Source organism: Balaenoptera physalus (genome assembly GCF_965194825.1).
Source record: "Balaenoptera physalus genome assembly, chromosome: 15".
NCBI lineage: Eukaryota > Metazoa > Chordata > Mammalia > Artiodactyla > Balaenopteridae > Balaenoptera > Balaenoptera physalus.
In genome coordinates, this window is record NC_138894.1 from 4,261,210 (window position 1) to 4,275,778 (window position 14,569).

The following is a 14,569-nucleotide window of genomic DNA, read 5'->3' on the forward strand; positions in this document are numbered from 1 at the left end:
AGAGAGTGATCAAGAAAGACAAATATCATGGTGGCAGATAAGACTCTACTGAAAAGCTTGGAGGGATTTTGGAGTTGGGTCTCATTCCATGTGTGTACATGATTTTATAATATGCATTTACGTGCGTGTGTGTATATACGTGTGTGTATATAATTTCATTCAATCTAAGATGTCACAGATTTTAAGATGCTCCATCACATATCTTATACAAAGAAAGAAAGAAAAAAAGCAAATGGTATGCAGTATAGTTTACATCAATTGTAAAATGAATCCTGTTTGGTAAAGGTGTTAAAATTTGAAAAACTGTGTCTTAGAATTCACAAAATATGGCAAAAACAAACATATGCTGATCGTGAATAATCTGGTCCACTAGTCTGTCTGTTTGCACCATTACCACCATTTAATTAAAATCAGTTTTTTGCTGCATTTTGATACTTGGTAGGGTAACTTCCTTCATTACTCTTATTTCTTTTAAAAACTTCTCGCTGCTTCTTGTACATTTACTCTTTCAAAATAAACTTTGAAAGTTTTTTTCCAAGAGTCCTACCAGGACTTTGAAATTACATTAAATTTATTAATAATTTTTAAAGTAGCAACTCTGCAATATTATCTTTCCTTACATGAAAGTGAAATCTTTTTTCCAGCTATTCAGATTAACACTTATGATCTTTAAGTTTTACGATTTTCTATATAAATCCCTTACATACTTTTGGAGTTTCATTTGCATTTTAGTTTCTGTTGCTCTTGATACTGTCCCCTCAGTTATCTGTTTTCTATAAAATCAACTTTAATTACACAATACACTTTTTTTTTAATAGACTTTATTTTTTTTAGAACAGTTTTAGGTTCACAGCAAAATTGAGAGGAAGGTGCAGAGATTTCCCACATACCTCTACCACCCCCATTATCAACATCCCCACCAGATGATCCTACACTGACACATCATAATCACCCAAAGTCCATAGTTTACATTAGGGCTCACTCCTGTGGGCACTGTACGTGTTTGTACAGATGTATAATGACATTTATCCACTGCTCTAAAAAGCCTGAGCTCTGCCTATTCCTTCCTCCCTCCCCCATGACCCCTGGCAACCACTGACCTTTTCACCAGTTCCATAGTTCTGCCTTTTCCAGAATGTCACAGAATTGGGATCGTGCAGTGTGTAGCCTTTTCAGGTTGGCTTCCTTCACTTAGTAATATGCATTTAAGTTTCCTCCATGCCTTTTCAAGGTGTGATAGTACCCTTCTTTTTAGTGCTCAACAATACTCTCACCAGACCATCCTCCAGAGTGGCTGTGCCATTCTCCTGTACCCCTATCGGTAAGGAAGAGGGGCTCCTGTTGCTCCACATCCCCACCAGCATTTGCTGTTGTCAGAGTTCTGGATTCTGGCCATTCTAATAGGTGTGTAGTGGTATCTCATTGTTGCTTTAATTTGTATTTCCATGGAGCATCTTTTCAAATGCTTATTTTTCATCTGCGTATGTTCTCTGGTGATGTGTCTGTTAAAGTCTTTGGCTCATTTTTAAATCAGGTGGTTGTTTTCTTATTGTTGACTTCTAAGAGTTCTTTGTATATTTTGGATAACAGTCCTTTATCAGATATGTCTTTTCCAAGTATTTTTCTACCATCCTGTGGCTTGTCTTTTCATTTTCTTGACCACGTCTTTCACAGAGCAGAAAATTTTAATTTTAATGAAATCCAGCTTATCAACTCTTTCTTTCATGGATCATGACTTCGGTGTTTTATCTAAAAAGCTATGGTGAAACCCAAGTCTTCTAGGTTATTAATTATAGATTCAGTTTCTTTAATAGGTATAGGCCTATTCACATTGTCTACTTCTTGTGTAAGTATCATACTATTCCATAGTATGATTCTCCAACAGTTCATCTAGCTACCCTACTGATGAACATTTAAATTGTTTCTAATTTTTTGCTGACACAGGCTATTTGCAATTTCCAGTCTGATGAGTGATAATGATCTCTTATCCTTATTTGACAGACATTATTTCTGAGCTGACATTTTCCAATGTTTACTGGCTACTTTTATTTTCTTGATTTATGAATTACCTTCTTTCCCTTTTGCCCATTTTTCTATGAGGCTGTTTTCCTTGTTAATTTTAACAATAATTTATTCCAGACATTAGACCTCTATTGTGTTTCAAATTTTCTCCAGTCTGTTGCTTGTCTTTTAAATTTACTGTATCTTTTTTTTTCAGGGAGAAGTTTTACATTTTGAAATAGAAAATTTATTGATCTTTGTCCTCTTTGTTTGTGACTTAAGGGCATAATATTTGTTATTTAAAAATATTGATAGTTGTATGATTATCTTTCAACTGGCCACTTTATCTGATTCTATTCTAGAGTTTCAATCTCTTAATTCCAAAATCATAACGTACTTTTAAGTCTTGACCCAACTCTGTCATCTTCTCGATACAATCTATTTTTTAATATTCCATTAAGTGGATTAAGAAATAGGAGATTTCTGTCCACAGAAATGCAGCAGCATGTTTCCACCAATTTTTCTTTAAGGTTGCCACAAATTTAAAACAGAAAATGAGAATAATCCAAATGTACCGCTGATGAAAATTCATCCTCACCAAAACCAATGGCAGAACAGAAGGAAACTGAAATGTAACACTCCAAACTGAATTAAATATCTTCAAGTAACCCTCTGGAGTTTCTGGAGAACACTCTGAATCAAAAGTTCAAAACTGAGAACAAATGGACAAAAAGCTCAAAGAAATGAAACAACGTGATTAAATTCAGGGGAGAAACAGAAAAAGTTAAAAGAATCAGAAATGTAGACTAACTTATAAGTAACCCAAAAAAGAACAGCCTAAAAACACAATAAAGGACATTAAAAAAAAAGTAGGGAAACAACCAAAAAAATGAAAATGACATAAAGAAGTTAAGAGTCAGAGAGATGGTGATTGACTTGGAAGACGATCAAGGAAGGAATAACATTTATATAATTGCAGTCCCAAGGAACAAAAACAAAAAGTGGAACAGAACTAATATTCATAACTTAAAAAAAACTATTTCTGGATGTAAAGACTTGAACCTACCTATTTAAAGAGCTCATTGTCACCACTGTAATCTAACCCTCAATAATCAACGCGATGCCATATTTTCATAAAGCTACTAGATAGTTTTAGATTAAGAATCCTTAGGATCACCAGGGGGAAAGATAACTAGACTAGCACGAAACTTCTCAGAAACTACAGACAAGGCAAGGCAACGAAGGAGCAGCATTTTCAAGAAACTCAAGAAAAGAAAGTATGAACCAAAGATTTTCCCCTCCAGCCAAGCGGTCCTTCAAGTATCAAGGCTATAAAAAAACATTTTAAAAACATAAGAACTCAGGGAATTTATACCTATGAGCCCTTTTTGAAGAATCTACTAGAAAATGAACTCCATTCAACCAAGAGATGACCAGGGAGACCTTAGCAAAAGGAGTTATGGACAGCATTTAATAAGCTAATTGTAGGCTTAAAACTAAAACAAAGACGAGCAAGAAGTGCACAGAAGAAGATGTTAAAACCCACAAGTACGTATGCGTGTCTGTAGGTATATATTTGTACAGCTGAAATTCAGTGTTTTTAAAATGGTTCTTGTCCACCAAGATACATAAAGGCAGAGAAAGTTCACAATTTGTTTGTAACCGAGGAGACCATCACGTTACTTAGGTCATCAGTACACTCCATGCCACACTGATTTCTTTGCGTGGATTTGGCCACCATCCTGTCATCAGCTGGCAGGAGGCTCACAGGATCTCTGTCTGCATGACTAGCATTTCAGCTTCACCTATACTCTGGCATGTTTTTATAAAAGAATATCATTTTAACAAATTTCAGAACAATTCACAGTTTGAATGTTTCCGGTATACAGATATCCAAATAATGATATTCTACTGTAATGCTTATATATAGCTTTTAGTTTATAGTTTTGTATTTTCTAAGTGGGCACTCATAACACCTGTGCATATTAAGTGATTTATTCCTAATTTCTTTGTCTTTTTTAATCATACTGGTTAAGACTTTCAAAATAACAATGAGTACCAGAGGCAAGTGTAGGCATACTTGCCTTATGCTTGAACTTAATGTAAAGGAATCCAACGATATGTTTTTTAATCTGATGTGTTTCTGTTTCTCATGATAGTCTTTCTCAAACTAAGAAAATTTCTTTCTATTTCTAGTTTAAGAGTTTTTACCAAAAAATAAATGCTGAATTTTGTTAAATAACTTCTTATTCATCTTCGGAAATATTTTTTCCCTGACTCAGTTAACACAGAGGACTACATTCATAAATTCCTAATGGTAAACCACCCTTATATTCCTGGGGTGTGGGGGGCAGAGATCCTATTCTCTTAATATAATGCTGTATTTGGTTTGCTATCATTTAATTTAGTAAGAATAGAGTGTAGGTTTCTTTAAGGTGAGCTTAGAAGTTTATGTTATCCTTTTTCTGCTCTGCAGCAGTTCAAATAATGTAGAAGTTACAAACTTTTTCAAGGTATGACAGACCTCACCGACAAAACTTTCTGGGCTGTGTGCCTCTTTGGTTAGGTCTTTGATTACCTTTGACTTCTTCTCCAGCTTTTAGTCTAACCAGCATTTCCTAATTAAGACAATTTTGGGAACTCTGTTTTTCTTTAAACTGTGTGAGTGGGGTTTGAGCAACACGCTGGATCCACGACTGCCTGGGCCCACCTACGTCCTCCGCCTCGGCCACTTCCCAGCTATGTGCCCTGGGTAAGTTTACCCCACACATCTGAAAAATGGGGCAAACAATATTATCTACTCACGAAAACTGCTGTGAAGATCATGAGTTAATGCATGCAAAGCACTGAGACCTGTGCCTGGCCTGCTCTAAGTTTTAATAAATACTAGTTACTATATTATTTAGGATATTTTTCAGATTAATAAGAATCAAGTTACCCATAACAATCTTACACTTTTAAATATCCTCTGAAAAAAATAAATATATATCCTCTGAATATTATTATGTAAAATTATTAACGTTGTCCTCTTATGTTTTCTCTTTTTCCATTAACCAGACTTGCTAGAATTTGATCAATTCCACTGGCTTTTTCAAAGAGTTAGTTGGTTTTATTGTCCTACCCCTTCTTTTAAAAATCTTTACTTCATTCATCCATTTCATTCTTTTTCTGCCTTCTTGAACTGAATACTGAACAGTTCATTTATTTCTAGTCTTTCTTAATAACTAATAAATATAGGTTTCCCTCTCCATAAAACACTGTCTGTATCCCATAGTGTTTAATATGAACTGTCATATACTTCTAAATAGTCTAAAATCTCAATTTTGATTTCTCTTTAACCCAAAAGTTTTATGGTTCTATCGATTTTAATTCAGAATATCTAATCTACAAAATTTCTACTTTTATAATTTGTTAGGTTTTCTCTACAACCTATTACATCATATTCTATTAATATTCCATTGGCATCTGCATAGAAAATGTATTCTTTGTACTTGTATCTGTAACTATAAAATCATGCTGTGTTATTCAAATTCTTTACAGCCTTAGTTAACAGTTTTTGCTTTAAACATTTCAATGCTAAATGCTTGGTGCAAAAAGGTTCATGGTCTTCAAATCCACTTAATGGATATTAGGTTTTATCAATATAGATTAACATTCTTGTCTCACTGAACCATTCCCGAACCTCCCTGAACCCCATTCTGTCTGGCATTAGGTGCTACTCCTTGCTTCTGTCATCAACCGGGTACATATCTTTGTTTTTCCCAATATTTTTATCACTTACTTTAAAAAGTAGAGCAGCTTTTTTATGTTAACTTAATCTGGAAGCTTCCATCTTTTAATAAGGGAAGTGGTGGCACATTACAAGTGCCATAATCTATTCAAATCTAAAGTTCACTGATTTTTTTAACATAAAAAAATCAATTTGTCCTATTCACAAAGTACAGCAAAATTGGTAGGTAGATGGCAAAAAGTACTCTGCTCATTCTAAAGGCATACTGTTTAAACACAGTTAAATATACTTAACTGAAATGTAAGAAAATCCTATCAACACTGACATATTTCCAAAATAACACACAGGCATTCTGCAGGGACACACGGACATTTCAGTTTTTATATTCCAGCTGACAGTAGTAACAACTTTCTAATATTCAGAAGCTGGTATGATCTGAAAGAAAGAACCAGTCTCAGAGGGGCAGATATCCAAGAAGAGATGCAACTAGTAGAGATACACAGAACAAAGAGAGGAAGAGACATAAGTGAGGAGACTGAGAGGTTGAAAAATGGGGGGGAAAAAAGTGATTTTTTTTCCCCCACTAAAAAAAGGAGAAAAAAATCACTATCATTACAAACATTTACAGAAAAGCCACTAAGTGTAAGTTACTGTGCCTTGTGCATAGTTTTATTTCTAGGAAACTGAGCTGCATCTTTAAATTTGATGTGTACTTTTAATATAGTCTTCATCTGTTATCTTCCCAGAAGCTATTAATTGGATTGATGTCATAGTTTATTATCAACCACATCTAAGAATTCAGAAAATATAAAAGACAGAATATATTTATTAAAAGATTCAAAATACTTATAACAAGATTCAAAATAAAAATTATCATGTAAAGAGAAGTAGAGAAAAATGACAGAATGCCTAGCTTTGAACAAAAGTGACTCAGCAAAAACATCAATGCAAAACAAATACATTTTTAATAAAAATATCTGCTCTCTCACCAATCTCTATTTATCAGCTCTGAAACACCCTAATGCTGCCTGTAAACTGAGCATCCGTGGCCAGCAGGCGACCCTCCAATGTATCCACACATTTTCGCTGTTGAGTTACACACCTACTAAGAGTCAACTGTGTTTATTCCCAAACCTGTTTATTAGAATTGTACTTATTTCTGTAATTACATGAATCAAGTATTCCATAAACAGATGAAACATGGGTGGAAACAGAAAAGACAGTTGATGTTTGTATCAAAACTAAGTTGAATGCTTTAGAAAGATTCAAAGGCAAGTTACTAAAAAAAAAAAAAGTCTGTTCAACTTCTGTGTAGTCGGGGGAAAGTCGGTAGAAATGTAAAAATATTCTGCACTCAGATTCCTTAGGAAGTTTAAGTTCTTCACTCCACCGTAAGGAAATCAAAACTGAAAACCTCTGATGCTGCATCTCAGGGGCAGAGGCACGCAAAAGAAACGAGGAGGAACAGATACGTCCTCAAAGAAAAACCCTCTAGGGCTACAGCAAAAGACTGATGAATATAAATTTATATTTGAGTGTTTTAAAGAAATGATTTCTGGCTTTAATACTTTTTAAAGTAACTGACAATGCCCCCTCACCCCCAGCTTATCCAAGAAGCTTCTAACGTAAATTAGAAAATAGTAAATATGTTATTTTCTGGTGACCTTAAAGCTTGTCCTACGTTCTCAAGATTTTAGTTTACACATTTAAAAGATAAAGAGAAAAATCTTGGGCTTCCCTGGTGGCGCAGTGGTTGAGAATCTGCCTGCCAATGCAGCGGACACGGGTTCGAGCCCTGGTCTGGGAAGATCCCACATGCCGCAGAGCAACTGGGCCCGTGGGCCACAACTACTGAGCCTGCGCGTCTGGAGCCTGTGCTCCGCAACAAGAGAGGCCGCGACAGTGAGAGGCCCGCGCACCGTGATGAAGAGTGGCCCCCACTCGCCGCAACTAGAGAAAGCCCTCGCACAGAAATGAAGACCCAACACACCCAAAAATAAATAAATTAATAAATTTATTAAAAAAAAAAAAGATAAAGAGAAAAATCTTAAAAGAAACCAGAGAAAACAGGGGGCCAGCTAAGAATGTTGGCTAACTGCTCATCAGGAACAGCGCAAGGCAAGAGACAACAGAATCACATCAATAAAGTAATAAAAGTCAAAAAAGGGGGGAGGGAATCTATATTCAGTGAAAATATGCTTACAAATTGAAGAAAAATTTTAAATTTTCATTTAAAAAAAGTTGAATTTGTCTCCAGCAGATCTGTACCCAGCTCTTCTTCAAAAAGGCATATTAGAATGCAAATAAATTGACATTAGTATAGGCATAAACTCTAACCTGATCTAATTTTAATATTATTTAATTAAAAAGAAAGTTCGTAAACTCCATTCATTATTAGTTATAAAGTACTCCTGACTTATTTCACGACTACCATGACCTAGGAGGGCATCTCCATAACACCTGAGTGACTGCTGATACGTAACATAGCACTGTAGGAAAGAAAGAACTATCTGTTTTATTCTTGAACAAACTTACCTCTTTGTTTTGGAAAAATCTCTTCAGGATGCTGTAAAATAAATTAAAAATGCATCAGGTAATTGCTGTAACATATAAACCTAAGTGAAATTTGTAAAAATATTAATGAAGACAACTACCTTCATTACTGGCCGAGCTCGCTTCTCAAACAAACCACTGGGAAAAAGGTAAGCAATCGCTCTCTGAAAATACACACAAAGGTTAATTAACAGTTGTTATAACAACAAGTTCACGTTATGACTAATAGTAACTGAGTGCTTACCTTGTGCCAGATATCGAACCAAGAGTTTCACATGCATTATCACACCTTGTAATCTTCTAAATGGGATAATCAAATTACCACATATACATTCCCCAAAAGAAAAAAATTTGTAACTGCTAAACTAGTTATTAACAATGTTCAAGTGTCCGCTTCAAACCTGAGTGTGCTAGCACAAATAACCCTTCTCTCTCCTTCTTAAAGGAAACTGGAGGAGCCCCTGTGCGAGTGCTGGGCGAGGGCCCAGGAGCAGCCTCCCAGCCCCAGGTGGTAGGCGGATGTCCTCATACAGAAGACTGGAAAGGGCAGGCCCTACATCCCACCCACCGTGATACCGGGATGTTTTCAGAAGCTCTTTGAACGTTTCCTAGAACGTGGGAGAGGGTTTTAAACTACATGTTTCCAAACATGTTCTCTTCAGTGTCTGTTTTGCAAGGGGGACGCTCTTGACATTCTGAATGTGATGCTCCCCTGTAGGCAACTTCCCCTACACGGTGGGTCATGTACCATCCCTGGCCCTTTCCCCAAAGTCCGTGCCAGGAACAACCCCAGTGCTTGTGACAAATCTCACCCCCACACGTGTCCAAAGGCCCTTCACCTCCTGGGAGCAGGACTGCCCCCAACTTGCGTAAGCCCCTACAGCCTCCTCCTACACCCACCCACCCACCATCCCACCCACAATTAAAAGGAAGAACAAACACAGAGGCCATGCGTTTTCATCTCTGTGGGACGCTGGCAGGCGCAAAGTCAGTGGCCTTGGACCCCAGCCCCTCTCTGAACTCTAAATGACCCAGCAGCTCCTGCAGACCCAGTGCTGCTCTTTTAGGGCCTGTTCTCTCCATGCAGCCAATGTGCTGGACCAGGTTCTGCTCCTGGAAGTAAGGGCCTATAATTTGGGGGTATATTCAATTATATTAGGGAGCCCAGTTGTGTCTCTGGGTCAAGCATCATTCCTTCAGCCTTTTGGCAATAAAATTGACACTAAAAAACAAAAACAACAACAACAACAAACTTGGCTCACACATCAGAATGCTAACTTTGTGAACTTTTTTTTCTTTTTGAAAAACCAGGGACTCCTCTCCCTTCCTTCTCTGAAGAAGAAAAGGTGGACTTTTTATTTAATAAGTGATGTTGAGACAACGGATTGCCATTTGAAAAAAGATAAAACTTGATCCAAACCTCACACCATACACCAGAGTAACTCCAAATGAGTCAGAGAGCCAAACTTGGAAAATGAAACCAAACAAGTACCAGAAGACAACACGTATGAATTCCTTTACAACCTAGACATGGGAAAGTCCTTCTTAACTACCACCCAAAATTCAGAAGGAAAGAAAAAAAAAATTGACCAATTAAACTACAGAAAAAAAAAGAAAAATATGGCTCAAATATATTCAGAATAAAAAAGGAGCAATTAAAACTACTGAGATAACACTTTTCATCTAACAGGACTAACAGAAATTCGAAAGCTTCACAGCACACTGCCGGCGAGGTTACAGAAACACCCTGATGCCTTGCCGGTGGGAGTGTCCAACCTCCAGGGTTGGCAGTTTGCTAACATCTAACAAGACTACATATACATTTCCCGCAGCAATTCCACTTCTACAAATTTACCCTGAAGATACACCCCCACGAATATAAAACAACACAGCATAGGCTGTTAATTGATTTATAAGAACACAATACTAGAAACAACCAAATTATCATACACAAGAGGTTAGCTGAATAAATGAAGGTACATCTATGCCATCAAGTACTCTATAGCCGTAACAGAAGACTGAGAAAAGCAAGATGCAAAAGAAATATACTTAGAATGTGGCCACTGGTGTAAAAGAGAAACAGAAGTAAGAAAATACATACTGGAGTAGGAAAATAACATACATAGGTTTCTTTTTGCAAACATAAACAGTCTTTTTTAAGGCAGTTTTCTGATATGTTATTCAGAAATATCTGTATTAGAATAATAAAAAAACGCAGAATTTAAATATTTCGCTAAGTGAAGTTAAGTCAACCAGAAGACCACTGGAGGAAGGTGGTGAAGGAAATACCTGACTCTGCTAGCGTTAACCTCCCTGTCAACTGTTAGGTTCCAGGATTCCTGGCGTGTGTGTGGCACTTACCAGGCACCAGAGAACATGTACCAGCAGGAAATGGCCTATACCCTCTCAAGCATCTTAAAATTGGAGGAAAATTGGCATTCACATCTGAATTGTGGTTTGGCCCACTTGGACCAAGTTTATCAACCATGATGGATTAACAGAAATGTCACAATTATCTGAAATAAGTACTTTTTCACTTCTGAACAATCTACATGAAAAACTATTATTTACACTAAGAAACACCCAGGCGCAGTGGTTAAGAATCCGCCTGCCAGTGCAGGGGACATGGGTTCGATCCCTGGTCCAGGAAGATCCCACATGCCGCGGAGCAACTAAGCCCGAGAGCCACAACTACTAAGCCCGTGTGCCACAACTACTGAAGCCTTCATGCCTAGAGCCCGTGCTCCACAACAAGAGAAGCCACCGCAATGAGAAGCCCACGCACCACAACGAAGAGTAGGCCCCGCTCACCGCAACTAGAGAAAGCCCGCGCACAGCAATGAAGACCCAATGCAGCCAAAAATAAATAATTAATTAGGGCTTCCCTGGTAGCGCAGTGGTTGAGAATCTGCCTGCCAATGCAGGGGACACGGGTTCGAGCCCTGGTCTGGGAAGATCCCACATGCCGTGGAGCAACTGGGCCCGTGAGCCACAACCACTGAGCCTGCGCGTCTGGAGCCTGTGCTCCGCAACGGGAGAGGCCGCGATGGTGAGAGGCCCACGCACCGCGATGAAGAGTGGCCCCCGCTCGCCGCAACTAGAGAAAGCCCTCGCACAGAAACAAAGACCCAACACAGCCAAGAATAAATAAATAAATAAATAAAATTAAAAAAAAATTAATTTTAAAAAATAATAAACTAAGAAACACCCAACCTCTCACAAAAACAAAAACCAAAAATACATGTATCAGTTGGGACTCAATTAATGATTCTTCAAGAAGCTTTAAAACAGTATTACTAGCCTAACATTTTTATTTGTTTCAGGCTTAGCATTTGTTTCAAGAGACCTATTCTCAGCTGAGGAACCAGACTTTAGATGTGGCCTGTAGGTAAACACACTGGTATTCAAACATCATCAATATCCATGAACATATACCTGAAATAGACACTAAACCTTGCCTTACTCTGATTTAAGGTTGTTGCTGCCTTAATCTTTCAGTTTTACATTCACTCAGAAGAAAATCTGAGCCACAGGAATAGAAAACAAAGGGCATTTTCCTACAGTAAGCTCTAGCTTAATATTTCCTATATTAAGTTCTGGAATTTGTATGGAATTCAACTTGGCGAAGTTCTCAGGTGTTTTAAAGTAATGTCACATTTGAAAACATTGTTAGACATATGTATGGCTTAGGTTCAATGGTTGGTTGTCACAAAAACAAAAAAACATAACACAAAAAACCTTGCTTCTCCCAGGGAGGAAAAAAAAAGTGGAGTACACATTTAGTGACAAGTATAGAACCCTTTAGAAATTTATTAGACTACGGCATGGTTTACCTGAATCCAAAACAAAAAAAGTACTGATTAAAATAAAAGAATGTAAACTAAAGAAAAAAATTAATCCAGGTAAGTCACAGAATAAACTAATTCTCATTTGTAAACATGTTGTTTACATCTTTGGATTTTCACTAGAATACTGGTAATTCAAGTGTTCCCTAAAATGAAGGCAAAGTATTTAACTATATTCTTAGGCTTATGTCAAAGTATAAAAGGACTGCAAACTCAATCCAGGAGAAGGAAGGACTGGGTCAGGAATGCAATCTCTATTAATTAGGTATCCCAGCTGGGCAGTGGGTTTGCAGCTGTTAACTTGATCAATGACTTACCTAAATGTCATCTCTACTGATTCGCTTATAAATTACCAGCAAGTGAGACTAATGTACAGGTGCTAATTTATTTAAACTGTTCTCTACAGTTCTACACAGCTTTATAAACTGCATCTGGCACCTAATGTTAGCTGTCAGTTGTACTTAGACATGCCTGTCCTAACGACTCTGTTCATTAGAAGTGAGCACAAATTATGAAATATTGTGAAAAATGATACATCAAATGGAATGGGCACAGCAAATCAATTAGAGAAACTTCACACGGCATATTCACACTTTGGAGAACAAAACATTCAGGTTTCGGAAGGAGGTCTATAATACCAATTAAAAAGTAATTGGTAGACGTCAGCAGTATTATATATCAATTTGCTGGCTTTTTTCCTGAAATTCTAGAGTAACGCAGAACTTTTAATTCCTAAATAAAGACATTAGTAAATGCAAGTGCAATTCTGTATCCATAATATTTAATATAACCGAAATGTCTCCAACTTAAAATTTATAAGCTTAATTCAAAAAGGAAAATGCAAATATCAGCCGTCCTCAACCTTTCTGTGTTTACAGCACGATTCTGAGAAAAAGAGTTTTGATGGTACACGTGAAAGGACGAAAAGGGTGAACAACTCTACACAGACGTGTCTACTCCGGCATGGCGGGTGTGTGACGATGTCTGTGGAATTCCAGGGCCCTGACCACTGGCCAGCCTTGAGCCTTGGGTCAAGAGCTGAGGAAAACATCTCTGCCCACCTCTGTCACATACTATGGGGCTACTTCTTACAGTTCCCACACACACAGACTCTTCTTTTGACCAAACTGTAACCGCTTTACACTGAATTACAAGCCCCATCCAGCTCGATGTTCACCGGACAGACTCCGCGCAGTAACACACACTGTCTCAGACAAGAATACTTTTCACACACCGATCAACATCTGGCCACCACCTGGGGAAGATTTATGGCACAGGAGTTGAGAAACACGGCATTAAGACCTATTTTCAAAATATTCAGCATGCATCTGAGTACTTTCAGCAGGACACCAAACACATATACACTGCACGGCTTGCCAGAGGGACCCGTCTGTCCTCCCAGCAGACCTTCTGGGGGTTAGCACAGCACCAGTGATTCACAGGGAAAGCGCAGCAGGCGGTTCCTTTCTTTTCAATGTAACTTAAGAAATCAGGCAAAAATTAAACTATTTTGAAATGGAGAAAATCTATACCTAATTTCTTTTTAGTTAATTTGTTATTTCACCAACTAAAAAGGATATTTTTCATATAAATTTAATGCCATGATTGAGCATTAAACATTTTGCAAAAAAAAATTTCTAGCAGATACACAACGCTGTAGCTTTAATAATAAAAAAAACTTCTAAATAATGTACCTTTAAATATCAGCAGTGACAAGCAGAATTATTTTTATTCATAAACTTTACCTGTCATATTTCTTTTTCTTTCACTAATCCACATCAGTACTCTTTTTTAAAGGCTTATTAAATTAAGGGAGCACCAGCATAAAAGATTACCTAGGTGTAATTTTCACACATAAGTTGTATACACTTCACTCAGTGAGGCCAGAGGCCAGATTTCTATTCAAGCTCAACCTTCTGGAATAAAGTTGTAAACCTAGAAATCAATGCAAAAGGCCTATGAAGAGCGGAAGTGGCTACTATAAACTCGTGATTTCCTCATGCTGAGTCCAGTGGCTCCTAGTTTTAACCACACGCCTAACAACCTTAGCTACGCCAGAAGGCCAGCAGGCAAGGGGAGCGGCAAGAGGCCAAGACAGACACCTTGATAGGAAAGGAGCCAGGGCAGAGCCAGGCCACTCCGTACAGGGACAAACACACACTACGGGGCACCGTAGTTTAACAACCACTCTAACCAGGAACATCCTGAGGCTCTCAAAGGTTAAATCATACTCTCTAAATTCTACTAAGTAAGGCTGGGGAGACCGCAATTTATTTTAGAAAATGTTACCAAAAAATTTAATCTTTGAAAGTGTGGAAAAAACAGACTTGGATACAGAAACACCGTGTACAGCTTTGATTTCCTCAACAATAAATACCTACTCTGTAGGCTTTTATGAAGATTAAATGTGCGAATGTATATCAGGCTCCCAGACAGCATC

The 14,569-nt window shown here is 37.6% G+C and overlaps 1 protein-coding gene across 1 annotated transcript in view; it reads right to left on the reverse strand.

Moving 5' to 3' along the window:
• Positions 1-14,569, reverse strand: part of MRPS9 (mitochondrial ribosomal protein S9) — a 49,467-nt gene that overhangs the window by 25,581 nt on the left and 9,317 nt on the right. Inside the window, exons 3-4 of the mRNA XM_082426392.1 lie at positions 8,386-8,448; positions 8,267-8,297 (exon numbers count right to left, since the gene is read on the reverse strand). Of these exons, the coding sequence (XP_082282518.1) occupies positions 8,267-8,297; positions 8,386-8,448 (94 nt within the window). The remainder of the gene's footprint in view (positions 1-8,266; positions 8,298-8,385; positions 8,449-14,569) is intronic.